This window comes from Myxocyprinus asiaticus, chromosome 25 (genome assembly GCF_019703515.2).
Source record: "Myxocyprinus asiaticus isolate MX2 ecotype Aquarium Trade chromosome 25, UBuf_Myxa_2, whole genome shotgun sequence".
NCBI lineage: Eukaryota > Metazoa > Chordata > Actinopteri > Cypriniformes > Catostomidae > Myxocyprinus > Myxocyprinus asiaticus.
In genome coordinates, this window is record NC_059368.1 from 4,514,133 (window position 1) to 4,541,942 (window position 27,810).

The following is a 27,810-nucleotide window of genomic DNA, read 5'->3' on the forward strand; positions in this document are numbered from 1 at the left end:
ATGTGATCGAATCAGAAGAGGTTACAGTGAGCAGCGTGGCTTTAATAACAAGGAAGCATGTGACTTTTTGAAGCCAGTCATGTCTAAAAAATGCATGTATGTTAATGGGAGTATTATGCCATTTGCTGTTTTGATGGGCGGCTGCAGTTTTGGCCTCCCCCGCAGTATGCATGAATTCAAGTGTTAAAGACATGACACGCAGACAACAAGCCCAAACATGAGCAGGGCAGAGAACACACACACATGCACACCTATTCAATCTCTCTATCTGCATTATACCTTGTGGTGTCAAGTGTGTTTGATGTCCGTCACTGTGTGGCTCTTTTGTTCTGTTTGTCCAGTGTGTGCGTGTGCATACTGATGTATAGTTTTAGGGACAGAAGTGAGCTAAATCTGACAGAACCTCTCTTTGGGATGTCCTCAATTAAAAACAGCAATTAAAATATTAATATTTTTGTTAATAATTTTAGGGTTTGGGTTAGGTTTAGTCAGTAGTATTTATAATTAGTTTGTTAAAAAACAATACAAGTCTATAGTATTTCCCCATTTAGATGTGTGTTTGTGTGTGTGTGTCTGTGTTATTGATTTAAATCACAGTACATTAGAACAGGCTCTAACTAAAGCTTTCAACTTATGTTCCAGACTGCTCGTCAGACGTGGCTCTGCAAGTGATGACATCACGTTGCCAGGGGAAACGCACCTGTGTGGTCCGCGCCACTACACAAGAGTTTGGAGACCCCTGTTACCGTGCCACCCGCAAATACCTCAGCGTCATACACACATGCGGTGAGTTTTATACATCTGAACACATTAAGGCAAATTAATACTGCTGTATTACAGTGCAGACTGACTCTATATACAGTACATGAGGTAAAGAATAATTGACAACGGACCATTGAATTACTGAAAATGAATGCACACTTAAAGGGATAGTTCACCCAAAAATGAAAATTCTCTCCTTCATGCCATCCCAGATGTGTATGACTTTCTTTCTTCTGCAGAACACATATTCAGCTCTGTAGGTCCATACAAGTAAATGGGTACCAAAATTATGATGCTCCAAAAAGCACATAAAGGCATAATAAAAGTAATCCATACGACTCCAGTGTTTAAATCCATATTTTCAGAAATGATATGATAGGTGTGGGTGAGAAACAGATCAATATTTAAGTCCTTTTTTGCTTGAAATTCTTCTCCCTGTCCTGTAGGGGGTGTTATACATGAAGAATGTGAAGAATGTAATATTGATCTGTTTCTCACCCACACCTATCATAACGCTTCAGAAGACATGGATTTAACCACTGGAGTCTTGTGAATTACTTTTATGATGCCTTTATGTGATTTTTGGAGCTTCAAAATTTTGGCACCCATTCACTTGCATTGTATGGACCAAAAGAACTGATAAATTATTCTAAAAATCTTCTTTTATGTTCAGCAGATGAAAGAAAGTCATACACATCTGGGATGGCATGAGGGTGAGTAAATGATGAGAGAATTTTCATTTTTGAAAAATATTTGTCCAAAAATAAATAATCTGTCATCATTACATCACTAACAGCGAAGAATCACCCAAGTACATTTTGCTTTCAATTAACAGTGCTGATTTATGGTTAATATTAATACAGAGCTGTTTCTCTCAGTGCTCCTGCAGATGAACGTATTCTATTTCTGAACACTAGAGAGCAGTAATTACTCGTTCTTAATTGGACTGGGGACTATTACAATGTTCTGGTCTCTAGAAATGGCTTGAGTCCCTCCTTAAATGTCAATCAAAGTCTTTGGGGTTTTGTTCACCCATTTATCATCTGCTAGACAAAGAGTAAAGTAATAGCACACCTCTCATTTGAAGTATCATTCATGTCTTGGATGAGTTACACCCCAAAATTAAACACTCAGGGTTAGAGGTTATTTCAAATATTAAGTATTATATTAAATATTAAGTATTAATATCAGGATTAGGGGGCTGGGTAGCTCAGCGTGTATTGACACTGACTACCACCCCTGAAGTCGTGAGTTTGAATCCAGGGTGTGCTGAGTGACTCCAGCCAGGTCTCCTAAGCAACTAAATTGGCCCGGTTGCTAGGGAGGGTAGAGTCACATGGGGTAATCTCCTCGTGGTTGCTATAATGTGGTTCGCTCTCGGTGAGTTGTGCGTGGATGCCGCAGAGAATAGCTTGAAGCCTCCGCACGCGCTATGTCTCCACGGTAACGCACTCAAGCATCACATACACCAGAGCTGTTTTAAAAAACAAGAGTGATATATCCAAAATTAGCACCAAAAGTCCTTCAGTGACAAGTCATAAAGATTTGTTCACCCCTCTTAGCGTTTTGCTCCGAAGTAGATCACTAAAAAACATTTGCGTGAAGGCATCTAAACGCCGTCACTTCAGGAAAAACTGTTATTTTTTCCTGTAAATACTGTTGTCATAACGAGTACATATCTCTGAGCTATTCAAGAGATTGGACAGATTTGCGCCGTGTTGAGTGACTCTCAAGTGAGATTGCGCAGACCGACCGGCGTTCTCATAACATCAATCATGCTCAGATATTATTCGTTGTTTTTATTTATTTATTTGTAACATCCTCTTGCAGTAGAATTCCCTCTCTAATGTGATTCAGCAATGTAGAAAACTAGCGTAAATCTCAAGAAAATAGACACCTCAGGGGGCCTGGGTAGCTCAGTGGTAAAAGACGCTGGCTACCCCCCCTGGAGTTCGCTAGTTCAAATCCCAGGGCGTGCTGAGTGACTCCAGCCAGGTCTCCTAAGCAACCAAATTGGCCCGGTTGCTAGGGAGGGTAGAGTCACATGGGGTAACCTCCTCGTGGTCGCTATAATGTGGTTCGTTCTCGGTGGGGCGCATGGTGAGTTGGGCACGGATGCCGCGGTGGATGGCGTGAAGCCTCCACACGCGCTATGTCTCCGTGGCAACGCACTCAGCAAGCCACGTGATAAGATGCGCGGGTTGATGGTCTCAGACGCGGAGGCAGCTGGGATTCATCCTCTGCCACCCGGATTGAGGCGAATCATTATGCGACCACGAGGACTTAAAAAGCGCACTGGGAATTGGGCATTCCAAATTGGGAGAAAAAGGGAAAAAAAAAAGAAATAAAAGAAAATGGACACCTCACAATTCATACAGATTTGATTGGCTGCTGATAAATATATTTCTGATGATTATATCATGACGCGGGCCACAAAAGATCGCTCGAGGGCCGCATGCGGCCCGCAGGCCACATGTTGAGTAGTGCTGGTCTAGATCCTTTGAATGGAGTTTTTTCTAGATGATAGAACCTCAGTCAGGTGTGAAGGAAAGTCTTCCGTTTAACTATAGTTGTTTTCTGTTTGTCTCCACAAAATCTCCCTTTGGAGACATTTTGGGGCGTACTAAATTTGAAAGTGCAAAAGGCTTTCTTTCAGGGTTAGGGTTAGTCTGTATTCATCATGACTTCCTGAAACTCAAGTGTTAAATTGTATATTATATATAATATTATTATATTTCCAAGAGTGTTGGTTATTCATGTTTTTTTAGACGTTAAAGACATTACAGCTGATTTTCTGTAAAGCTGCTTTGGAACAATGTGTATTGGGTGAAGCACAAATAAAAAAAACAATACAAATAAAAATGATTTGACTTGATTTGACTTATACATTACAATGTTTTTTTGTTCTTTTTTCTACTTCTTCTTTGGCAACAAAATCTCAACAAAATGTTCTCTCTTTGCACTGTCAAACAAACAAGTGATAGCCAGTGCTGAAGCATTTTACCAATCGGAAATCAGCATAAATAATTCTGATTCAAAGTAATTGCCAGCATCATCCAATCACTGCCAACCATGTGAAAATAAAATTAAACATTATAAAATTTTGATTACCATTGTCCCATGTCTGCCAAACATGTCCAAACATCATCTGCAGCCTGAAACTGAACTTTTGGTCATATTTTAGGAGCGAATGCACTTAGCTGCATAGGAAAGCTATAGGATTATACCTCCCTATTTAGTGAATGACTTAACCTCCAGTGTGCTGTCTGTCTGCACTGGTCTCAGAACAGTTCAAAATGCACCTTATTTTCATCCTAACTCCATATAAAGCCTCTGAAAGCACTATTTTGCAGCTTTTGGATGAATACATTGATTCTCTATGTGATAATGCACAGTAAATAAAGGATTTCTTATGATAAAATGTGCTTATGTACACATTAGTGTACATTGTGTTTAACAGCGTAATAAATCGCTCAAATTGTAAAAATGGCATATTGGATGAAACTACAGACTCTAATCTTTTGACTCAAACAGGTTTCAATGTAAAAACTTCATTAGGGTTCTTACCAGATGTAGTTTTGTTGGCATTTCTCCAAAAGACAAACTCCGCTGTGTTCAGTGCCATGTTGTTTTGTCACATGACTCCATACTTTGAAGTTTAACCCTTTTCTGACAGCCCAGAATCTACTGAATTGAGATCAGTCGGTTTAAATGTATTTAAATTAAGCGTTGCATATAGCGAAGTCAAAATACAACATCCAACATTGGTCTATTGCCGCATACCGTTTCCCTTTAAAGGCAGTGAATTTGATTGGCTGTATGACCCAAAACACACACTTACAGCAATGGTCCTGTTTCCAGCCAATAGGGGGCCAAATCACTGTTGTCCAGCACTAACTGTGTCAAAAACCACACAAGAGGATTGTGAATGTTTGTGCACTCTCTCTCTCTCTCTCTCTCTCTCTCTCTCTCTCTCATGGTGATGATGGATTGAGGTTTTTTTTTTGCCTCCTGTTTCTTTTGGGTCTGAATTTGTTATGATGTCATTTAAAAACCTCCAACACACACACACACACACACACACACACACACTTTAGTTCTTTGACACTGGTCATGAATAGGATACTACGGATTATTTTCTTTTGTTTAAAGAAGACATATGAAAAATGTAAGAGTTTGATGTAGCTACAATGAAAACATACTGTAACTTTCAAAACTCAAAACTTCCTCAGTATTTGCTATCCAAATAAATTGAATTGATGTAGGAGACAAAAATAACAAATAGGAGAATTAAACAGGAGAAAGTTTTTTTAACGTACAGTAGTATTGTTGCATCCAAAAAATTGCACACTTGCACACTTTAGAAGTCATTTTAGCAGACACTTTTATCCAGGTCGACTTACAAATGAGAAACATAACAATAGCGTTGGGAACCAACATTCTTATTCCAAACTGGTTCCATTTTTATAAATACCAGAATCAAATCATTTTATAATTTGTGGTTCCGTTGACGGTTCTTGAACATGCATTCTTCTGCCAATGCGGACAGGACCGCATGCTAAAATACTCGGTTTCCTGCACTACCATTCAGCGGCACTGCAACAACGATACTGAATCAGCAGCAGTCCGATTTCCATACAAATGACTCTTATGAGCTTGTTATTTTGAATCTACAGTATGAAACACACAGGGCGACCAGTCTGATTCCCGAACGAATGACTCTTATTAGCCGGTTCTTTTGAATCTAGAGCGTGATACATAAAGCACAACCGGTGTACTCTGTTTCCCGAACAAATGACTCTTATGAGTCAGTTCTCTTGAATCTACAGCGAGAAACATACAGGGCGACCAGTGTAGTCCGATTCCTGAACGAATGACTCTTAGTAGCCAGTTCTTTTGAATCTACAGCATGAAACATACAGGGCGACCAGTGTAGTCTGATTCCTAAATGAATGACTCTTATTTGCTGGTTCTTTAGAATCTACACTTCAGCGTGAAACATACAGGGCGACCAGTGTAGTCTGATTCCTGAACAAATGACTCTTATGAGCCTTTTTTTTTTTTATCTATAGCATTAAACATAAAGCACGACCAGTGTAGTCTGATTCTCAAACTAATGACTCTTATGAGTCAGTTCTTTTGAATCTACAGCATGAAACATAGAGCCGCTTCTCTTGAATCTACAGCGAGTAACATACACATGACCAGTGTAGTCTGATTCCCAAACAAATGACTCTTATGAGTTGGTTAGATTGAATCTACTGAACCAAGAAATGTTAACCAAGAACTGTTACTGTGTTATGTGTATTCAAGGCTTGTGAGACTTAAATTAGTTAAAGGTAATTTTGTTCTAATTAGTGGTTTTACTGGAGTATCTTATTAAATAAAATGTCACCTTTTAATGAAAACCTCTCTGTTCTATTTTAAATCATCTCATCATTTGGTAAATGCCCACTAAGGGCAGTAAATTAGAATTAGAACTTCATTTCTTCCTCAAAATTACTAAAAGAATCATTAGCCTATTGGAACCATTAAAGAACTGGAATCGTTAAATTCCTGACATTTCCCATCCCTAATAACAAGCAATTTGTCTTCCAAAAGTCAAAAATATTTGCACTGCCAAGTTTCAATAGTAGCTACAAGACTAACTCAGACGACAGAGACAGAGTGAGTCAAAGTCCCAAAGTCACAATCTCAGCTGAGTGAAAATCCCATCACTTCCTTTTTTCTCTGACTTTATCTTCACATACACACACACACACACTTATGCTCTAACACACTAACTGAAAGCCCACACACCCCCTCCAGTTTAACTCCGACCTCTCTCGCTGTCTCTCTGGTAGGCTGAACATGAGTGTGTGTTCAGTGAGCCGGTCCTTGTCGCTCTCAGTCTGAGAGAAAAATGTGAGTCACAAGTTCAAGAAAAGAAGAGGAGAAGATAAAGAAAGGAGAAAAGCGGGCGCTCGTGTTAGATTGTGAAGGATCAGATTGTTTGTGTTGGAGGAGCGTTTACAGCTCACTCGTCCATCTGTGACTCTCGCAGGCGGCTGCGCAGGTAGACACTGACCGGAGAAAGAGAATCAAAGAGAGAGTGTGTAAGGAACTGGTTTACTTCAGCATGTGTGTGTAAGTGTGTTCATGCTTTCTTATGGTGCATGTGTGTGTTCCCCTTAGGTAACTTATTTACTTTATTTACGAATCATTTTTTACCTTTGAGGATGTTTCTGAATGTCCCCAAATGGTGGTTTGTCCTCAAAGTGTAGCTAAGTAAATCCACATACATGAATGTCTGTCACAATTTACTGGGAAATATTGACATGCAGGTTAAAGATATGTTAGGTAGATTTAGGGTGTGTGTCTGTTTAGTTACAGATTTACTACAAACACACACACATTCACATAAATGATTTTACTTCATACTGGAGCACGATTTCACTTCAGTTGCAACAAACTGCTTAAAGGAATAGTTCATCCAAAAAGAAAATTCTGTCATTTACATTTAAAGAATGAGAGTCATATAGGTTTGGAACAATATGAGGCTGAGTAAATGATTACAGAATTTTCATTTTTACTTTTAGATGAACTGTCCCTTTCAGTTAGGAAAACTCTTTTTATAATATAATATTCATAATTGTATTGGATTATCACTGAGGTTTTTCTTCAGCAAATGTGCATTCCTCCACCTCTCTTTACCCCCCTGGGCTCTGTTAAGTCAGTGTTTCTCCTGCAGGAATGACAGATTGAACAGATGTAGTAAGTTGTAGCAGATGTTTTGTTTTGACTCTTTTTGCACACAGAAATGGCACGAGTTTTCTCAAAATGCCAAGCTCCAATCTGATTGGCAGGCTTTTGGGAGCCGTTGTGCTTTGAAAACAATGAGAATTATGACTAGAATGAGAACTTCAAAGTAAGAACTAGTCACTTGATTTGACATATTTTTGAAGTGCATGGCATTAAATCTGACAGATATTCTGAGTTTTGTGTATGACGCTTAAGTCACGTCCTCACTTATCTGTAAACATAGCATATCTACGATATCTACAAGCAAAACTGTAACTGAGTTATTTCCAATCAATAAGGGTTACTTATTATTTTGGACAGACTGAATAAGGACCTCATTCATTTCTGCTAATTAGTGGTGTTTGCTAATTAGGCAAGCATCACTATTACTGTTGCTGTTACTGTTATTTATTTACCCTAACTAAGGCCAGATATACCTTAGAAAAGTATTTTATTACTATTATACAACACACTGGATCAATTTTCTTGAATATTTCTTTTATTTTAAATTGTATAGCTTGTAGAAATCATGACAATAACATTGAAAAGAAAGGAACATTTGCCAGTGTTCTCAAAAAATCCTGTCGTGTTATTTTTAGATAAAGATTACAAATTGATGCCAGAATTTATATGCAAAGTCACATGACCTCAGTCATATCAAGAGACCAGAATATCATACGCTTGGGGGGTAGACACCCTAGAAACCACAAAGCCATACCTTAGCAACCACCCAAAATGTCCTAGAAACATAGAAACCACCTTGCAACACCTTAGTAACCACTCAAAATACCATAGATACATAGAAACCACACAGAACACCCTAGAAACCTAAAACCACCTAGCAATACCTTAGCAACCTCATAGAACACCCTAGAAACCTAAAACCACCTAGCAACACCTTTGTAACCACTCAGAACATGATAGAAACCTAGAAAACACCTAGCAACACCTTTACAACAACACAGAACACCCTTGAAACATAGAAACAACCTAGCAACACCTTAGTAACCACTCAGAACACCCTAGAAACCTAGAAAGCACCAAGCAACACCTTATCAACCATCCAGAATATCATATAAACCTAGAAATCACCTAGCAACACCTTGGTAAACACTCAGAACACCTTATAAACCAAGAAAACACCTTAGCAACCACTCAGAAGAACACCCAGAAACCTAAAAAACACATAACAATGCCATAGTGACCAGCCAGAACACCCTAGAAACCACCTAACAACACCTTAGCAACCACCCATAACACTCTAGAAACCACCTAGAAACCACCTAGCCACACCTTAGCAACCTCCCAGAACAACATTGAAACCACCTAGCAACATCTTAGCAACCACACAGAAAACCCTAGAAACATAGAAACACCAAGCAACATCTTAGTAACCACTAAGAACACTTTAGCAACCACACAGAACATCCTAGAAACCTAAAACCACCTAGCAACACCTAAGCAACCAATCAGAACACCTTAGAAACCACATAGTAGCACATTAGCAACCACGCAGAACACCCTATAAACCAACTAACAACACCTTAGCAACCACGAAAAATACCCTAGAGGGTCCTTGGTAGCTCAGCGAGTATTGACGTTGACTACTGCCCCTGGAGTCGCGAGTTCGAATCCAGGGTGTGCTGAGTGACTCCAGCCAGGTCTCCTAAGCAACCAAATTGGCCTGGTTGCTAGGGAGGGTAGAGTCACATGGGGTAACCTTGTGATCGCGATTAGTGTTTCTCGCTCTCAATGGGGCGCGTGGTAAGCTGTGCATGGATCACGGAGAGTAGCATGAGCCTCCAGTGCTGTGAGTCTCCGCAGTGTCATGCACAGTGAGCCACGTGATAAGATGCGCGGATTGACGGTCTCAGAAGCGGAGGCAACTGAGACTTGTCCTCCGCCACCCGGATTGAGGTGAGTAACCACGAGGACCTACTAAGTAATGGGAATTGGGCATTCAAAATTGGGAGAAAAAAAAACTAGAAACCACCAAGCAACACCTTAGCAGCCATTTAGGACACCATAGAAACCTTGAAACCACCTAGCAACACTTCAGCAACCACACAGAACATCCTAGAAACCTAAAATCACCTAGCAACACCTTAGCAACCACACAGAACACCCTAGAAACATGGGAACCACCTAGTAACCACTCAGAACACATTAGAAACCACATAGCAGCACATTAACAACCACTCAGAACACCCTTTAAACCACCTAACAACACCTTAGCAACCATCAGAAATACCCTAGAAACCATCAAGCAACACCTTAGCAGCCATTTAGGACACCATAGAAACCTTGAAACCACATAGCAACACTTCAGCAACCACACAGAAAATCCTAGAAACCTAAACCACCAAGCAACACCTTAGCAGCCACTCAGAACACCCTAGCAACACCAAAGCAACCACCCAAAACACTCTAGAAACCACCTAACAACACCTTAGCAACCACTCGAAACACAGCAGCATGCCCTGACAGCAAGTTTTGCACAGGCAAACACTTAATATGCCCCCGGAAGTCCATTAATATCCACAGCAATAGTTTGTATAAGAGAGTGAATTTATATGTAGGGATTTGTTCAATTTGTGTATGCAAGAATTTCTACCCATTTGAAAGAGAGAAAGGGAGCTGAATATGTGCACCATTCAGGGAGTTTTTACTGGCCAGACTTGTGCCTATTAACACTAATTTGTCAGGAGTGAGAATTTTGCCAAACACACATATGCACACACTTTGAACAGAGCAAATTAATTCACAGCTTCATTTTAAGTTGTGTAGTTGAGAGCGCAGCAGGCATATGCCTTTTAAAGTTTTTTAATGTAAACAGATGCTTTGAACTGTTAGTCTTGAACTCATATTTCACTCACAGAAATGAACTGCAGCCTTGTTATGCGATGAATTCATTTTTACAGCCTTGAGTGTTTGGTAGAGCTCTATAATTATCAGCGATCCTCTCAGTGTTTCATTTGTTCATGATTTGTACATCTTTCACGAGACGTGTGACAAGATTTCTGCAGAATTGGAACACCCATCAGTCACAAAGTTACAGTATAAACAACCCCCAGCCTTTGCATGTTTGTTTATTAAAATTATTGGCTAATTTGATTATGCTCTCAGATCCCTTGAGATCAGTGCAGAAAATGCAAAAGTAGTTTGCGGATTCCGTCTGGGTCTAGTCATTTTAAGGTGTGTGTGTGTGTGTTTGTGTGTTTATGGCTGGGCAGAGCCCGTGTGTTTGGATAAGTGTGGGTCTGTCTGCAGTGTCAGCATAAACACAGCGTCAGGACTATGTGTATGTGTTATCTGTGCCAGGCTTTGGGTTCAGTAACAATGCCGCAACGTGACTGTGTGTTTGTCCAGGAAGATTTACACAGAGAGCAGACTCTCACTCTTTCTCCCTGTCTCAGTTTCTACATGGTGTGTAGGAAAACATTCTTTGGATGTTTCATATGAGATGTGCGTGTATGTGTACATACTTTATGTGCTTATGTGTGTAAACATGCAAATGGATGTGTGTTTGTCCTAGCCACTCAGAGAGGGTGAAACAGGGTGTTTAATACAGAATTCCAGACTAATGCTGCTGCAAGAGGGACCACACTGGAATTCTGTGAATTCCTTCAGGCGGCGTGCTGGTAAAGCTATCTGTAGGTCAGTACAGTGCAATGCGATTCTGAACACGTCAGGTCATGTGTTGCATGTTTTTACTTTTTCTAGTGATGCATCGTGGGAAATGTGTTTCTCTGTAGGGTCAGCGTCGTGCTATAAAATTGTCATTTGTTGGTTTAAAATCACAGCTGCAAAAACAGCCAGTGTAATTGTTAAGTGCAGTGAGAGGGAACTAAACTGCAACAGTTTTTGATGCAAGAAACTTTGACAGTATAAACAGGGAGAAAATACTTATTTATAAAAAGTTATGATTTGAAAATCAGTGAAGTACAAACTGACCTGCCTTTTCCTGCCTGATCTCATGAAAATAATGTGACTTATGTGATAGTACATGGTTCATTACACGTATCGCGGCAGTTCCGAGGTGAAATGTCCACTGTGTGGTGCTAAATGCGAGTTAAATTTCCTCCCAAACAGATGAGGTTTCTAAGTTAATGCTCTTTTTAATTTTAAATCAATAAAACTGACCTCTCTACCCTAAACCTTAAACCTAAACCGAACCGATAGTGTCATAAAAAGCAATCGTGAGATGAAAAACTCAATTGCTGAATCGACCACGTCATTTTGAGGTGCTTTAGATACTTTGGGCTCACGTGTCGACTCGTGGGCTCTTCAGGACTCGTACTCCGGACCTTTACATCACAAGTGCAATGCTCTATCAGTTGAGCCTCTGCGCAATTTTATTGCAGTCAAACAAGCTTGTAAATGTAGTTGGTTAGGTAATTTGGAATGCCCAATTCCCACTACTTAGTAGGTCCTCGTGGTAGCGCGGTTAAGTTTCAGTTGCCTCCGCTTCTGAGACAGTCAGTCCGCGCATCTTATCACGTGGCTCATTGTGCATGACACTGCGGAGACTCACAGCAAGTGGAGGCTCATGCTACTTTCCGCGATCCACGCACAACTTACTACACGCCCCACTGAGAGCGAGAACCACTAATCACAACCATGAGGAGGTTACCCCATGTGACTCTACCCTCCCTAGCCACCGGGCCAATTTGGTTGCTTAGGAGACCTGGCTGGAGTCACTCAGCACACCCTGGATTCGAACTCGCGACTCCAGGAGTGTAGTCAGCGTCAATACTCGCTGAACTACCCAGGCCCCCAGGTAATGCAAACTTAAAATAAGTCATGCTCTATAGTTAAAGTGTTTTGATGGGATAAGATAGCATTGTTTGAGGAACAGGGTGAAAAGTAAGTGTTTATGAACTGATAATCTGCCGTTTCACTCATGATTTGTGTAAAAGGGAAAAAAAGTTGTTGTTGTTGCGACTCTAGTGTTAATTTCACCAGGAAACTGACGTGATACAACGAGCCATGTAAGGATGATTTAGCAAAAATGTACCGGGTGGTATAGTAACATGATTCAACAAGACCAGGTTGCAGCTTTCATATGAGTATCTAATATTAGCTCTGGAACGATAACAGCTGTCACTTCTATTCTTTATCCACACACACACACACACACATACACACACACACACACACACACAAACACACTTATCACCTGTTTCTAAAGATGAAACCATGAATGAATCCAAGGCCTCGTGTTTGTATCTGTTTTACGTGTCATTACAAAACTATTATGCTGCTCTGGATAACCTGTATTTACACCAGAATGGATAAACTTTCATATGGGGGTGAAGTTTATTTACTTTATGGTGTTTCATTTTTAAAGTGACATTATCACTAGAAATACAAAGATACAATCACAGCTCTCATGATTGGATATTGTCGCTCCTAATTATCTCTCTGTAGTTTGTGCTGTACAGTAATCAATATACTGTAATCAATTAAAAATTTATTGATTTAGTGTAGACTGGTGTTACTATACAATAGTGATACTTTATACATTTTGTGTGTGTGCGCAGCCTGATCTCATGAATATGGTTCACCTTGGTAAATCTTTGCAAAACCAAATGACTTGCTTCATTACACGTTTGGCTGCAGTTTCCCAGTGAAATGTCCAGCGGGGGGCACCAAAAGCGAGTGAAATGGTGTCGTAATCAGACAAGGTGAATATTATATGGAGGTTTTAATGAGTAAAACATACTGTCCTAACCTAAAACTGACCAGTAGTGTCCAAAAACAAAATGAGAAATGAAAAGCACACTTTCTGAAGCAACCATCTCGTGTAACTTCTATGACACTTTCATCTCACGTGTCTGCTTGTGTGCTTGTGTACAATTATTTAACACGATTACTCATTGACTTTGGAACATCATGCATTTATTGAACTTTAAAAAAAAAAAACTTTTTAACAGTGGATTTCCTTGAACTTGAAATGTAACCTGCACTGTGTTGGGGAGGAGGCTATTGTCATATGATAATTATTTTATGTTATGTATGGTAGTCAAATAAAGGAAAGCCATTGCCATCATTTACAGCAGGGGTGCTCACACTTCTATGGAATGAGATATTTTTAATCATGTTATCGCAGCAAGATCTACCATGTACAATAAAGGCTATACATTATCACAATACCAAAATGTCAGTAGTCGGTAGTGAAATTTCACTATTCTCAAAACCACAACAAATAATAACAATAACTTATATGTTAATTATGGAAGAATGGTTTCAAGTTCTTAATTATTAAAGACTAGTAAACAGTCTTTTATACTGTTTTTATAACAATAAAAACCAGCAATGAATAGAAATAGATTAAAAATAATAGAACAAAAAATAAATAAAAAATTTAACAGTTTTAAAAGTTTTTAAAAGCAGAAGTCTTTCAAGTATTCATGCAAACATTCAGAATGAAATGCAACATAAAACTACTACTGATCTTTACTGTATGATTATAATACATTGATACTTTTTCAAGGAGTGTTTTCTCATTTTCTTGTTATGGTTGTTTGATTATTATAATGACACACTAGACAGCAGCAGGTCTATTAATTTACATTTACACTTACAAGTCTGACATTTTAATACAAATCAGCTTTTTTCTTCGCTGTTTATGTTCACTTTAGACATCACTCTCTGTGTTTACATGAATACCTCACCAAGACGGGCATTTTGGCGGAATTTTGAAATGTATTTGACCATTCAGGTTAGGGATGTGCGAGACTAGATGGTTCTGATGCTGCTAGTCGACACTGGAATTACTAGTCGGCTAATAATTCCCCCCCATTAAACTGATCAACATTTTTACACATTTACATTTGGCTTTATATTTTTACAGAGGCTGCATTTAAATTACTGTCATATTAATGTTACATATTTTAAATATAATTAATAATACAAATATTATATAAAAAAGAGGATATCTGGAGCAGATACAAACTTTCATTTCATCTCAGGCATGCGTAGGAAAATGTCCTCTCGCTAGACAAGCAAACTCAGCAAAGTAGCTATTGAATTCACTTCGGTGGTGGTGCGGGAATTCCAAATGTTTGAAAGTCCCTATGGATGTTTTCACATTTGATTCTTCTTTAAATCTGTGTGTGCTTGTATGTCATATTTCCGCTGAGCGGGCTTTTTCAAGCGCAGGATAGCCGCCTCAGGTGAGTCAAGTCCCGCCTTTCACCGGACCGTGTCGACATGTTAATTTTGCTCATTAAAAAATTTATGCTTTTGAATAAGTAGCCTACAAAATGACTGTTTAGTCTAGGTATGCCATTTTTTAAATCAGCTGATTAAGAAGGCTATTTCCAACGAGGTGCCGACTGCTGAACGGGTTAAACTATCTTTTATTCTGTGTGCACGTTATGTTTAGAATACATTAGGTTTAGTGCAGGCTACATCACAGACCTATTTTTTTTTCTATCATATAGCTACTTTTTTTTTTTTACATCGTAACTGTTATTGGTTAACGTTCTTTACCGAACAGCTGTCATATTAGATCAATAACTAATGTACGATTGCACGTCGTGAAATATGCGCAACGTTTCAACGCATTTTTTTCTCTCGTAGATTTTGCTTAGCCTACCTGTTAATTATTTTCAACAATGTCCTGACTGTTTTAATATGTTAAGTAACTTTTACTTGGCGATTTCCGTTTAGAACAGGCTTTTAATGGTTGCTCTATTGGTCCTGCACTATTCATTCAATTGTTTTCAATAAATACGCCTGTTAAATATTCGCAAACGTTGATTCAGTGTCATGTTTTATATTTAATGTACAATGATCATAATTCAAGGCGAGCACGTCGCAGATAAATGCCCCTTTTCAGTAGAATTTAGCATCGCCTTTGGAATAGATTAAGTATTTGAAATGGGTCGCATAAACACTTTTGTTTGACTGTTTTCTGAAGGTTGGTTTCTTTTTAGACGACTAGTCGACTTCAAAATTTTCGTTTAAACATCAGTGAAATTAGTCATTCCGCACATCCCTAGTTCAAGTGTGCATTAGCACGAGCTGCATTTTCGGAACATGCGCATGTTCAGCACACACACATGAACACCACCTGTCAATCAAACAGGGCACAGCTGTTACTAGATCGCTAGCGAATTATACAATTATAATGGATCATTTTCAACAGCAGAATAAGAAGATGAACTTTCTCATAAGTGACACAGGCCTAAGCTATCACAAATATAGCTGGTTATTTTTTCATTATTGACTTTTTAATCAGTCTGCTTGTCCGGTCGGGCAAGTAAATTTCTCTTTCACTTGTTCCGGACAGGTGTTAATGTCGAGCCCTGATTAAATATTGTATTTAACATTCTCCGATAACAATTTTTTCTTCTGCAGTATAGCTCCTAAAGTAAACGTACATTGTTTTAAAGGAGTTTTAGATAATATAGATTAGATATCCAGTGTATAATGGGCGAACTACCCTCTCTCACCTTTATGTTCACTTCGATCCATCTTTAACTCACAAAAAAACATTTTCTCTTCTTAATAGAGCTGCATATCGCTGATATTCTTCATGATAAGATACACATAGTGAATGAGCCATCACGTTATAATCTAGCTGCAGCAAACACGTGTGAGTGACAAGTGTCCCCGTGCCAGAGTGTGCATCAGCCGGGAGAACATTCAATCTCTTCCCCGGTCACTTCACGCAACTCATAGACGCAGTGCTAACCACACAGAGAAATGCCGGTTTCAGAGTTTATTTTCATGACCTGCTTTCTTATTATTTGAACTTTAATAAAGGATGCTTTAAAGAAATAACGCCGGGGTGTTTCATTGCGAAACAGAAGGCGGCACAATAATCGTTTTATCTCGATTATCTTGTTTTCATAATCGTTGGAAGTCAAAATCGTAATTGAAAAAAACATTTGATTAATCGCCCAGCCCTAAGTTATAGTAGCGTTCATTCTATGAGAATAGGTTGGTTGTGTGTGTGTTTGTGTGTGTTTGTGTGTGTGTGTGTGTGTGTGTGTGTGTGTGTGTTTGTGTGTGTGTGTGTGTGTGTCATCTCCCTCCCATTGGCCCAGTGTGTATTTTTGTATGAGCATGTTTTTCTCTGAGTGTTGTGTTCTGAATGTATAAAAATTAATTCACTCGTGTTGTATTTATTGTTTGCCATGTTTTCAGCTGAACAACATGAGGGTGAGTAAATAATGACAGAATTGTGTTTATGTATGAACTGTCCTTTAAAGGAGAGAATCAGGAATGTGTGTGTCCTACGCAGGGAGTTTTAAATGTACAGCAGAAAAAACATCACAATTAAAGGTTGCGCTGTCCAAGACTAAACACTATTACACAACAACAAACACAACTCTGCCCATTATCCACTCCTACACCTACACTAATGAAAGAGAGTGCGGCAAACAGGGATTTCATCTGTAAACACACACGCAGGCATTAGAGTGTGATGTTGGGTGTGTTTTTCAGTGGGATATGAGACATTACACCATTAATCTCTCATCACTTTCTGTCAGTGAAATGCCACAGAGATTCTAAAGGTCTACAAATGTGTGTGCGTGCATGCATGTGTGTGTGTGTGTGTGCTCATTTTCCTCGCATTACTGGCCACACACATGCTTATACATACACAAATTACTTCCACGGTTAGGAATGGAAATCATAAGGAATTTTGTGATTCCGACTCCTCTTAATGAATCCAGTCAAATTTACATTAAACTAAATTGAGTGATCTTTAAATAATCTACATTGTTATAAATTAAGCAAAATGTCAATTATGCTTAATTCATAATATGTGCATTTCTTTAAAGATAATTCTGTTTAGTTTGATGAAAATTTGTCATACAAAATTGTCTGTAAAACAGTTGCATTTGATACCACCACCGTAATTTGTTATTCGTTTTTCTTCCCCAACCCAGTGATACATAAATGAACACTTTTTTATTATCCCCATAGGCTTGTTTTTTTGGTTGCTTGTTTTTCCAAGCAAGATCTGGCAACACTGGTGTACGGCACATAATAAAGCTACACAATGCCAGAGAAAACACACACACACAGCATGTTCGAATCTGTAATGGTTTAGTTTTACTTTGATGCAGGAATATTTCCATTTTCTCTCTGCTTCTTAATGTGTTTAAAGCTGTGTAATTTCTGCGCCAATAGTGTCAAACAGGCTTCCTGAATACTAACCCCATCTGCCATTGCTCGACAAACTGTCCTGCCCCAAACACACACCGATGTGAGCCGATGTTAGTGATGGCATTTGAAATGCGGTAAGAGTATGGAGGTATAAATTATTAATATGCAAAGCATATCTCAGATCATTTGTTTTGGAAGAATTGGATGAGAAAATAAGTTTGAGTTCATTGTGATTTTCCCTTCTTATCCGTCCTATTGCATTCTTTTTCATACATCAAAATTTCAGGAATATTCCATGTTCAATACAATCGAAAGCATTTGTGGCATAATGTTGATTATCACAACATTTTGACTTGCCCCAAAAATCTGGGTTACAGTGAGGCACTTACAATGGAAGTCAATGGGGCCAATCCATAAACATTAAAATTCTTACTGTTTCAAAAGTATAGCCACAAAATGTAAATAATATACTGTAGTGCTTTAATAAAATTATAAGCTTCACATTTCTGCCTTTATACCTTCCCAAAATTGGCCACTTTCACTTCCATTGTAAGAGCCTCAATGTAACCTCGATTTTTGCTTTTTTTTTTTTAAAGAAAAGGAGGGACAAGTTGAAATTATTTTCTATGGTAACCAACATTATGCCATGAATGCTGTCGATTGAGCTTAACTTGTGTTCAACCCGGAATATTCCTTTAAGAATGTTTCATGAAAACACACATACATATATACAAACGCACGCGCACACACACACACAAATATGCACACACACACACGTGCCTCCAATTACCCCCAATCAGTGCGCTGTAATTGCTCCAGAGGCATCACACACACACACACACATATACACACAGTGATTATTGTGTCACTCTGTAGTTTGACCTCCTCTAGAGACAGACAGAATCCTGCGGTGTGTGTGTGTGTGTGTGTGTGTGTGTGTGTGTGTGTGTGTGTATCTGAGGGTTTAAATAACTCAGCCGGCAGTAACTGGCACCAGTGAGTGTTTCAGCCTCCATAAGGTGATGTATTGTCACAGAGTGTGTGTGTGTGTGTGTGTGTGTGTGTGTGTAAGCAGGTCATTTCCAGACTCTCTGGATTTCAACTGAAATCTGTTTCGCTAAATTTGGCGCCATGTTTATTCATGCTGTGTGTTACTGGAAGTGTGTTCTGTGTGTGTGTCTACTCTGCACTAAATGTCTCTTTCTGGGTGTTGTGTCATTGCCATTTTTAGTGGTCCGAACAGTAAAGATTTTATCCGGTTCGATTAGTTCTCTGCCCTAATACAGATTGGGAGTCAGACACCTTAAATCTTAGAGGTCCCAAACTTGGTAGGATCGTGGCAAGCAAGTAGTGTATCGGGCCACGAGTCTAGGGCTGCATCCTAAAACATAGGCAGCTGACTTGCTGCCTTGCTGCCTAATCAGTTAAACAGTTTGAAAATCGGCTTATTTTCATCCTGACTCCGAAGGCAGCATTTTCCTGGTTTCGGATGCAACCTGTGTCTGAAACCAGGAAAATGCTGCCTCCGGAGACTGTATATGGAGGTAGGAAGGGATCAAGGCATGTCCGAATCCAATGTTTGCGTCACATCCTGTCTGCTGAGATACTTTCATATGATCGATTTTTGAAGGTAGCATAATTGTATACTGAATTGCTCGTTTGGCAGTTTTTACCCAGTGTCTCGAGACCAGAAATAGAAAACAGGCAATTAGAATCATCATGGCGCCACCCAATGGTTGCTCAGGAAAACTGTGGATAAAGGCAAATTTACATGTTGTCTGATTTGCATGAAATCTGGCTTATACACACTGCTAATGAAACGTTTTCAAATACATTTTGATTTGTCACATCTTTTAGCAGATAATGTTTTTTCTCACCTAAGAAAAAAATTTCTTCCTAAGAATTTCTTTGTTAACACAGTTTTTCAGAAATTAAGTTAAAGTAACGTGGACTGGTGGTTTCAGCAGAATTATATTCCATGGATTAACAACAACCTTGGAGCTCACAGCAGGTCTGTCTTTAAAGGTTTATAAATTATTGTTAAAAATCAATTCCTTTATTGGAATGAAAATCAAATCATTTACTGTCAAAAGTCTCTTTAATGAATCAGCTGAAAAGACTTCACGAAATGTGTTTGAGCTCAGGAGCTCAGGTTAGCGGTTTGAATCAGAGTCACATTCTCAGCGAATCACACAGTGAATCAGCCATCAGTGAGCACGCAGGAGTGCCGACATTTCAAAAGAAGAGGTCTTGTTTATAATGAAAAGTTCCACGTTATGTACCAAATCTTATTTTTTTTTGTAGCACAGTAAGGAAAGGCAAAGAACATTTTTAATGTGCTTTTTACATTATATAACACACAAAACATTAGAAGAAATATTATACAAAATATAGAAATGATACTGTATATATATATATATATATATATATATATATATCACAACATTAAAACCACAGAAATACTCAAACCAGCCTGTCTGGCACCAACAATCATCCATGTGATTATCTAATCAGCCAATCGTGTGGCAGCAGTGCAGTCCATAAAATCATGCAGATACGGGTCAGGAGCTTCAGTTAATGTTCACATCAACCATCAGAATGGGGAAAAATGTGATCTCAGTGATTTCGACCGTGGCATGATTGTTGGTGCCAGATGGGCTGGTTTGAGTATTTCTGGGATTTTCACACACAACAGTCTCTAGAATTTACTCCGAATACTGCCAAAAACAAAAAACATCCTGTGAGTGGCAGTTCTGTAAATGGAAATGCCTTGTTGATGAGAGAGGTCAACAGAGAATGGCCAGACTGGTTTGAACTGACAAAGTCTACGGTAACTCAGATAACCGCTCTGTACAATTGTGGTGAGAAGAATATCATGTCAGAATGCTATTCTGAGATGCGAGTCTGCACTGTTTTGGCAGCACGAGGGGGACCTACACAATATTAGGCAGGTGGGTTTAATGTTGTGGCTGATCGATATATGTATATATATATTCTTTTTTTTTCTATCGTCCGATTAATCGGTTATTAGCTGTATTTCTTCAAATTCGATCAATTCTGAAATTTGGCAAATAAAAACAGCCATTTGTCTCCTTAATGTTACAGTGGAGCTAATGGCTCAATTTAAGGAGGATTCATGCCATTTACGGTGCTCAGGGGCACTATAACTAAAGAAAATCCTCAAAACTGGGTTGCCGTAGTTATGGAAGTTGAGAATTACCACCAAAACAACTTCATCCACATCATCTACAGGATGTATTTTGTCAAATTGTGGTCATTTTCTAAATTTTTCCAATGTGCTCGGCCCGGTAATTTCTTCATGTGAATAAAAATATTCAGTTTCATTGTTTATATTGCACAAAGACAGACTTGTGTGTGTGTGTGTGTGTGTGTGTGTGTGTGTGTGTGTGTGTGTGTGTGTGTTGGACAGACTTGTGGTCACTCTTGGTGACCACATCATAAGCGGATGGAATGTTGGCTCATGAATGTTGTGAGTTTGTGTGTGTGTGTGTGTAAGGGGGTAGAAAGGGGATTTAAGAGAATAAAGGCATGATTTTTGGGAAATGATTGAATAATGTCTGTCTATTTTTCTTCAGTCCCACAGAAACTCTTTCAGGAATCAGTTTCCAGGCGTCCGTCGTTCCACTCTCCCCCTTCTCTGCCTCATGACCCCAACGTGGTGGGAGATAGCGCCCCCCCTGACGGGACCCCGCCTCTGACCTCTGACACTTCGTCAGGTAGGACTTCAACTCCAGCTGAATTCCTGAAACAATACTTTGGCCTTTACTCCAATTAGGAGTTTTATAAAAATCTGACAAAAACTAAAATGCCCATGAATACATTTCCTCTGAGTCAAGAAAACATCTGTTATATCACAGCTTTTAATGTGAGATTGTTTTTTTAGTTTGTGATGATTGTTGATGACTTATTTGTGCAATTGGAAATGTTTCTTTCCGGAATATTCATTATGACATTGTTTAAAACTGTTTGTTTATTATATTAACAGCACACACACAATGATGATGGGAGACAGACAGACTGTTATTTAATTATTTATGTAAATCAGTCTATTCTTTATATAATTATTCCCGGAAATGAAAGCCCAGGGCATTTTAACTAAATTATCATAGACGCATAACATCTGATCATGATCATTATGTTTTGTAAAGTTATTGGTTATCTCATGGTTATTGGTTGATTCAGCTCAGGGCTGTTAAATGAACTCAGGATGATGGTGTGAATTTCGCAGGGAGGTCGACACGAGGCCGGAATTCTGGTCCGTATTCAGAGAAGCCAGATCAGTCTGGAGAAAGAGAGAGAGACAGTGATCCAAACCCCACCATCTCCACCATAAGCAGACCAGCGATGGCTCTCATCAGCAGCGCCCTGGCAGCATACACCTACATCACAGGTAACAACACATATAACTGCTGTGCATCACTCAATGAGAAAAATGTTCTAAGTTCAACACAAGTTAAGATCCTTGGACAACACCTGTGACATATTGTTGATTACCACAGAAAATAATTTTGACTTGTCCCTGAAAAAAAAACAGAGCTTGCCTTTACAGTAATACATTTAACATTGAAATCTATAAAAAGTTAAAAAAAAAAGCTTCGAAAGTTTATCCACTTGGAAAAGTAGTCCCACTGCTACAAGGATGATGTTGACAACTTTACAGCTCATACAAAGCACATATTTGTACAGAACAATTAAAGGAATAGTTCACCTAAAAATGAAAATTCTCTCCATCATTTACTCACCCTCATGCCACCCCAGATGTGGATGACTTTTTTTCATCTGCAGAACACAAATGAAGATTTTTAGAAGAATATTTCAGCTCTGTAGGTCCGTACAATGCAAGTGAATAGGTGCCAAAATTTGGAAGCTCCAAAAATCACATAAAAGCATCATAAAAGTAATCCATAAGACTCCAGTGGTTAAATCCATGTCTTCTGAAGCGATATGATAGGTGTAGGTGAGAAACAGATCAATATTTAAACCCTTTTTTACTATTAATTCTCCCTGCCCAGTCAATTTCCACTTTAACATTCACTTTCATATTCTTCTTCTTGTGTTTTTGGTCATTCAGAGTCTTCATGCATATCGCCCCCTACTGGGCAGGGAGAAGATTTTATGGTAAAAATGACTTAAATATTGATCTGTTTCTCATCCACACCTATCATATCACTTCTGAAGATATGGATTAAAACACTGGAGTCAAAAATCATAATTTGTGTTCTGCAGAAGAAAGAAAGTCATACACATCTGGAATGGCCTGAGGGTGAGTAAATGATGACAAATTTTCATTTTAGGCTGAACTAACCCATTAATGTAGGTGCTTTAACAAAATCACAAGCTACACATATCTGCTTTTAAACTCTCTGGTACACTTGCACCATAGACTTACATTGTAAGTGTATTTCTGTAAACACGATTTGTGCTTGAACTTGCAAAATGAGGAACAAGTCAAAAGAGTTCTAAATGAGTCAAAAAGGGCTTTAACAAAAATAAAAGCTACACATGTCTGCCTTTAAACTCTCTGGTACACTTGCCCCATAGACTTCCATTGTTAGTGCATTACTGGAATCACGATTTGTGCTTGAACTTGCAAAATGAGGAACAAGTCAAAAGAGTTCTAAATGAGTCAAAAAGGGCTTTAACAAAAATAAAAGCTGCACATTTCTGCCTTTAAACTCTCTGGTATACTTGCCCCATAGACTTCCATTGTTAGTGCATTACTGTAAACATGGTTTGTGATTGTTTTGCAAATTGAGGGATGAGTCAAAATTGGTCAAAAAATGCTTTAACAAAAATACAGGTTGCACATTTCTGCCTCTCCAGCACACTTGCCACATAGACTCCCATTGTAAGTGCATTACTGTAAACACGATTTGTGCTTCTTTTTGCAAATGAAGGGAGATGTCAAAATTACTGTTCATGATAATCACGCTTAACTTGCTTTGAACCCAGAACATTCATTTAAATGATGAAAGATTACACAGTGAAATGGTAAAATCAAAAGCAGATTGAAAAATTGTATATTTAAATAAATACATGGAGTCAACAAGACCTATTATATATTTAACAGATAAATCAATTTAAAATTAAAATGAATATATGTAAAAAATAAATTTCTGATGGCCTGGGTAGCTCAGCAAGTATTGACGCTGACTACCACACCTGGAGTCGCGAGTTCGAATCCAGGGCGTGCTGAGTGACTCCAGCCAGGTCTCCTAAGCAACCAAATTGGCCCGGTTGTTAGGGAGGGTAGAGTTACATGGGTTAACCTCTTCATGGTTGTGATTAGTGGATCTCGCTCTCAATGGGGTGTGTGGTAAGTTGTGCGTGGATCGCGGAGAGTAGCATGAGCCTCCACATGCTGTGAGTCTCTGCGGTGTCATGCACAACAAGCCACGTGATAAGATGCGCGGATTGACGGTCTCAGAAGCTGAGGCAGCTGAGACTTGTCCTCCGCCACACGAATTGAGGTGAGTAACCGCGCCGCCACAAGGGCCTACTTAGTAGTGGGAATTGGGCATTCCAAATTGGGGAGAAAAGGGGATACAAAATAAAAAATGTAATAAATACATTTCTAACAACGTGGAACCGCATTCTCAATGCATATTTAACTCGTAATGTGGGAAATAATGTTGGGCGGGGCTTGAGCTGTCTCAAGCCTACATGTGTGTGGCTATAATATTACTTATTGACTTAAATGTGTTTTTTCTCTCTCTATCCCAGAGCATCCCGAGCATTGTGGGCTCTATTTCATGTGTGGTGTGTGTGCTGGTCTATTCCTCACACTCTTCACGGTGGTTGTTCATATCTCCTGTCGTACGGACTGTATGCCTCGTCACACGGTCGCTAAGAAACGGCCACGACCCGCAGACGGCGACAGCGACACCACTGACTCTGACTCAGAATGTGAAACGAGTTCGGACCTCTCGGCCCGCCGACACCGGCGGTTTGAGCGCACGCTCAACACAAACATCTTCACGTCGGCCGAGGAGCTGGAGCGAGCACAACGTTTGGAGGAGAGAGAGCGAATCATACGAGAGATCTGGATGAACGGACAGCCGGACGTCCCCGGCACACGTAGCCTAAATCGCTACTATTAGGGTGCCACCTCTTACTGGACTATTCCAGAAATGAAGCTACTACTGGGAGTTGTAGTTTTCTGATAACTAACGAAGCTGCATTTATCGCCATGTGTGGCATGAAAGTGCGCCTTTCTTTGCAGTGGAAATAAGCTCTTCTTTATGGCGAGCTTTATGCGTAACCTTCGGTACGCTGAGGTGAGGGTCAAATGCTCTGACCTCCTCCTCTTCTCTGGACTGAGGCTGAAGCTGAGGCTCATGGGAGGTGTAGTCCATTTGAAGACTGGCTCTAGGAGTCTGTAGGCAGCTCTAAAAGGCGTGGTAAGCTTTAAGCACTGTGATTGGTCCTTTGCTGCGCCTGTCAAACTGTAAGGACCTGCTTCTGTAGGGAGAGACACAGAATATTTACGGTCACCAATTTATGTGCCTTCCAGATTTCATCTGAAAGAAAAACACACATACAGTGGGCCTAAAAAGTATTTGGATGAAGTACTAAAGCAAATATGCAAACAACAACATGATGCTAGAGCTTTTCTCAGAAATAACGTCACATTTCTGAGCCATTTTTGCGATGACTTTTAGTCAGCAGGTGTCAGGGTGATATTAGCTGAATTGTGCAAGCAGATTAACCACAGGTGAAGTTCATCACATTAACTATGAACATGTTCCACTAATGCTTGACAACCAGAAAGTGTAAAAATAATTTTAGTCCTCATTTTATACAGTATATGTATTGGTTTTTTTAAATTATAATTTTCTGTAAATATAAACGACACTGGGATTTATATGTTGTTATATAAAAATACAATAACATGCAGACATTTTTGAGAGTGCCTTATAAGTTTCCAAATACTTTCTGGTGCCGGTGTGTGTGTGTGTGTGTGTGTGTATGTGTGTGTGTGTGTATATATATATATATATATATACAGTATGTATACACTGCCTGGTCAAAAAAAAAATTTGAATACTGTAATATTTAGTTGGACTGCCTTTAGCTTTGATTACAGTGTGCATTCGTCGTGGCATTGTTTCGACAACCTTATGCAACATCACAACATTTATTTCCGTCCAGAGCTGCATTCATTTTTGGCCGAGATCTTGTATTGATGACAGGAGAGTCGAACCACTCCGTAAAGTCTTCTCCAGCACATCCCAAAGACTTTCAGTGGGGTTAAGATCAGGACTCTGTGGTGGCCAATTCATGTGTGAAAATGATTGACTTCATTTGTTCATTTGATTCACTTTCAAATGACTTCATTTTATCGGCGCATAACGTTGCTGAGCCTAGACCTGACCAATTGAAGCAACCCCAGATCATAACACTGCCTCCAGCGGCTTGTACAGTGGACACTATGCATGACAGGTGCATTGCTTCATGCGCTTCCCTTCTTACCCTGACGCGCCCATCGCTTTGGTATAGGGTAAATCTGGACTCATCAGACCACATGACCTTTTTCCATTGCTCCACAGTCCAATCTTTATGCTCCCTAGCAAATTGAAGTCGTTTTTTCTGATTAGCCTCACTAACAAGTGGCTTTCTTGTGGCCACACAGCTGTTTAGTCCCAATCCTGTAAATTCTCGTCGCAATGTGTGTGTGGAAATGCTCTTACTTTCACTATCAATCATAGCCGTGAGTTCTACTGTCGATTTTTTACCATGTGACTTCAAGAGTCATAGTGATCTCCACTCACGATCATTCAAGATTTATTTCCGACCACATTTCTTCCGAACTGATGGTTCACCACTATCCTTCCAGGTTTTAATAGTGCATTGGACAGTTTTTAACCCAATTCCAGTGATTTCAGCAATCTCCTTAGTTGCATTTCTTTCTGTCCTTGTTAGAGCCAGTTGTCCTTTGTCTTTGAAAACTGTAGTGTACACCTTTTATTTGCTTGATGCAGGCCAATAATTTGCCCCTTCTGAAACACAGTAACATCTTTTCCACGACCACAGGATACGTCTTCCGACACGGTTGTTTATGAAATGAGAAGCTACACACTGCATCAGTTAGGGTTAAAAGAATTGTTGCCAGCTGAAACATATTAATCACTGAAATAATTATCCAATCATAGTCTCTTAAGTATCTGCTTATTTAAATCCATACTGCATCTTTTTTTTTTTGGCCAGGCAGTATATATACAATATATATATATATATATATATATATATATATATATATATATATATATATATATATATATACACACACACACACACACACACTGGTGGCCAAAAGTTTGGAATAATGTACAGATTTTGTTCTTATGGAAAGAAATTGGTACTTTTATTCACCAAAGTGGCATTCAACTGATCACAATGTATAGTCAGGACATTAATAACATGAAAAATTACTATTACAATTTGAAAAATTTCAGAACTTCTTAAACTACTTCAAAGAGTTCTCATCAAAAAATTCTCCACATGCAGCAATGACAGCTTTGCAGATCCTTGTTATTCTAGCTGTCAGTTTGTCCAGATACTCAGGTGACATTTCACCCCACACTTCCTGTAGCACTTGTCATAGATGTGGCTGTCTTGTCGAGCACTTCTCACTCACCTTACAGTCTAACTGATCCCACAAAAGCTCAATGGGGTTAAGATCCATAACACTCTTTTCCAATTATCTGTTGTCCAATGTCTGTGTTTCTTTGCCCACTCTAACCTTTTCTTTTTGTTTTTCTGTTTCAAAAGTGGCTTTTTCTTTGCAATTCTTCCCATAAGGCCTGCACCCCTGAGTCTTCTCTTTATGGTTGTACATGAAACTGGTGTTGAGCGGGTAGAATTCAATGAAGCTGTCAGCTGAGGACATGTGAGGCGTCTATTTCTCAAACTAGAGACTCTGATGTACTTATCCTCTTGTTTAGTTGTACATCTGGTCTTCCACATCTCTTTCTGTCCTTGTTAGAGTCAGTTGTCCTTTGTCTTTGAAGACTGTAGTGTACACCTTTGTATGAAATCTTCTGTTTTTTGGCAATTTCAAGTATTGTATAGCCTTCATTCCTCAAAACAATGATTGACTGATGAGTTTCTAGAGAAAGC

General features: G+C 39.2%; 1 protein-coding gene across 3 annotated transcripts in view; it reads left to right on the top strand.

Annotated features, from left to right (window-relative positions):
• LOC127415750 (protein eva-1 homolog A-like) overlaps positions 1-26,894 on the top strand; it is a 53,840-nt gene extending 26,946 nt beyond the window's left edge. Inside the window, exons 5-8 of one of the 3 annotated variants that reach the window (XM_051654627.1) lie at positions 643-786; positions 21,267-21,407; positions 21,920-22,081; positions 24,415-26,894. In XM_051654627.1, coding sequence (XP_051510587.1) covers positions 643-786; positions 21,267-21,407; positions 21,920-22,081; positions 24,415-24,791 — 824 coding nt within the window. In that variant the 3' untranslated portion in view covers positions 24,792-26,894. Of the gene's footprint in view, positions 1-642; positions 787-6,594; positions 6,889-21,266; positions 21,408-21,919; positions 22,082-24,414 lie in introns of those variants that run through there. The other 2 variants (XM_051654628.1, XM_051654629.1) reach the window with 2 other exon arrangements.
• Positions 26,895-27,810: the final 916 nt, after the last annotated feature.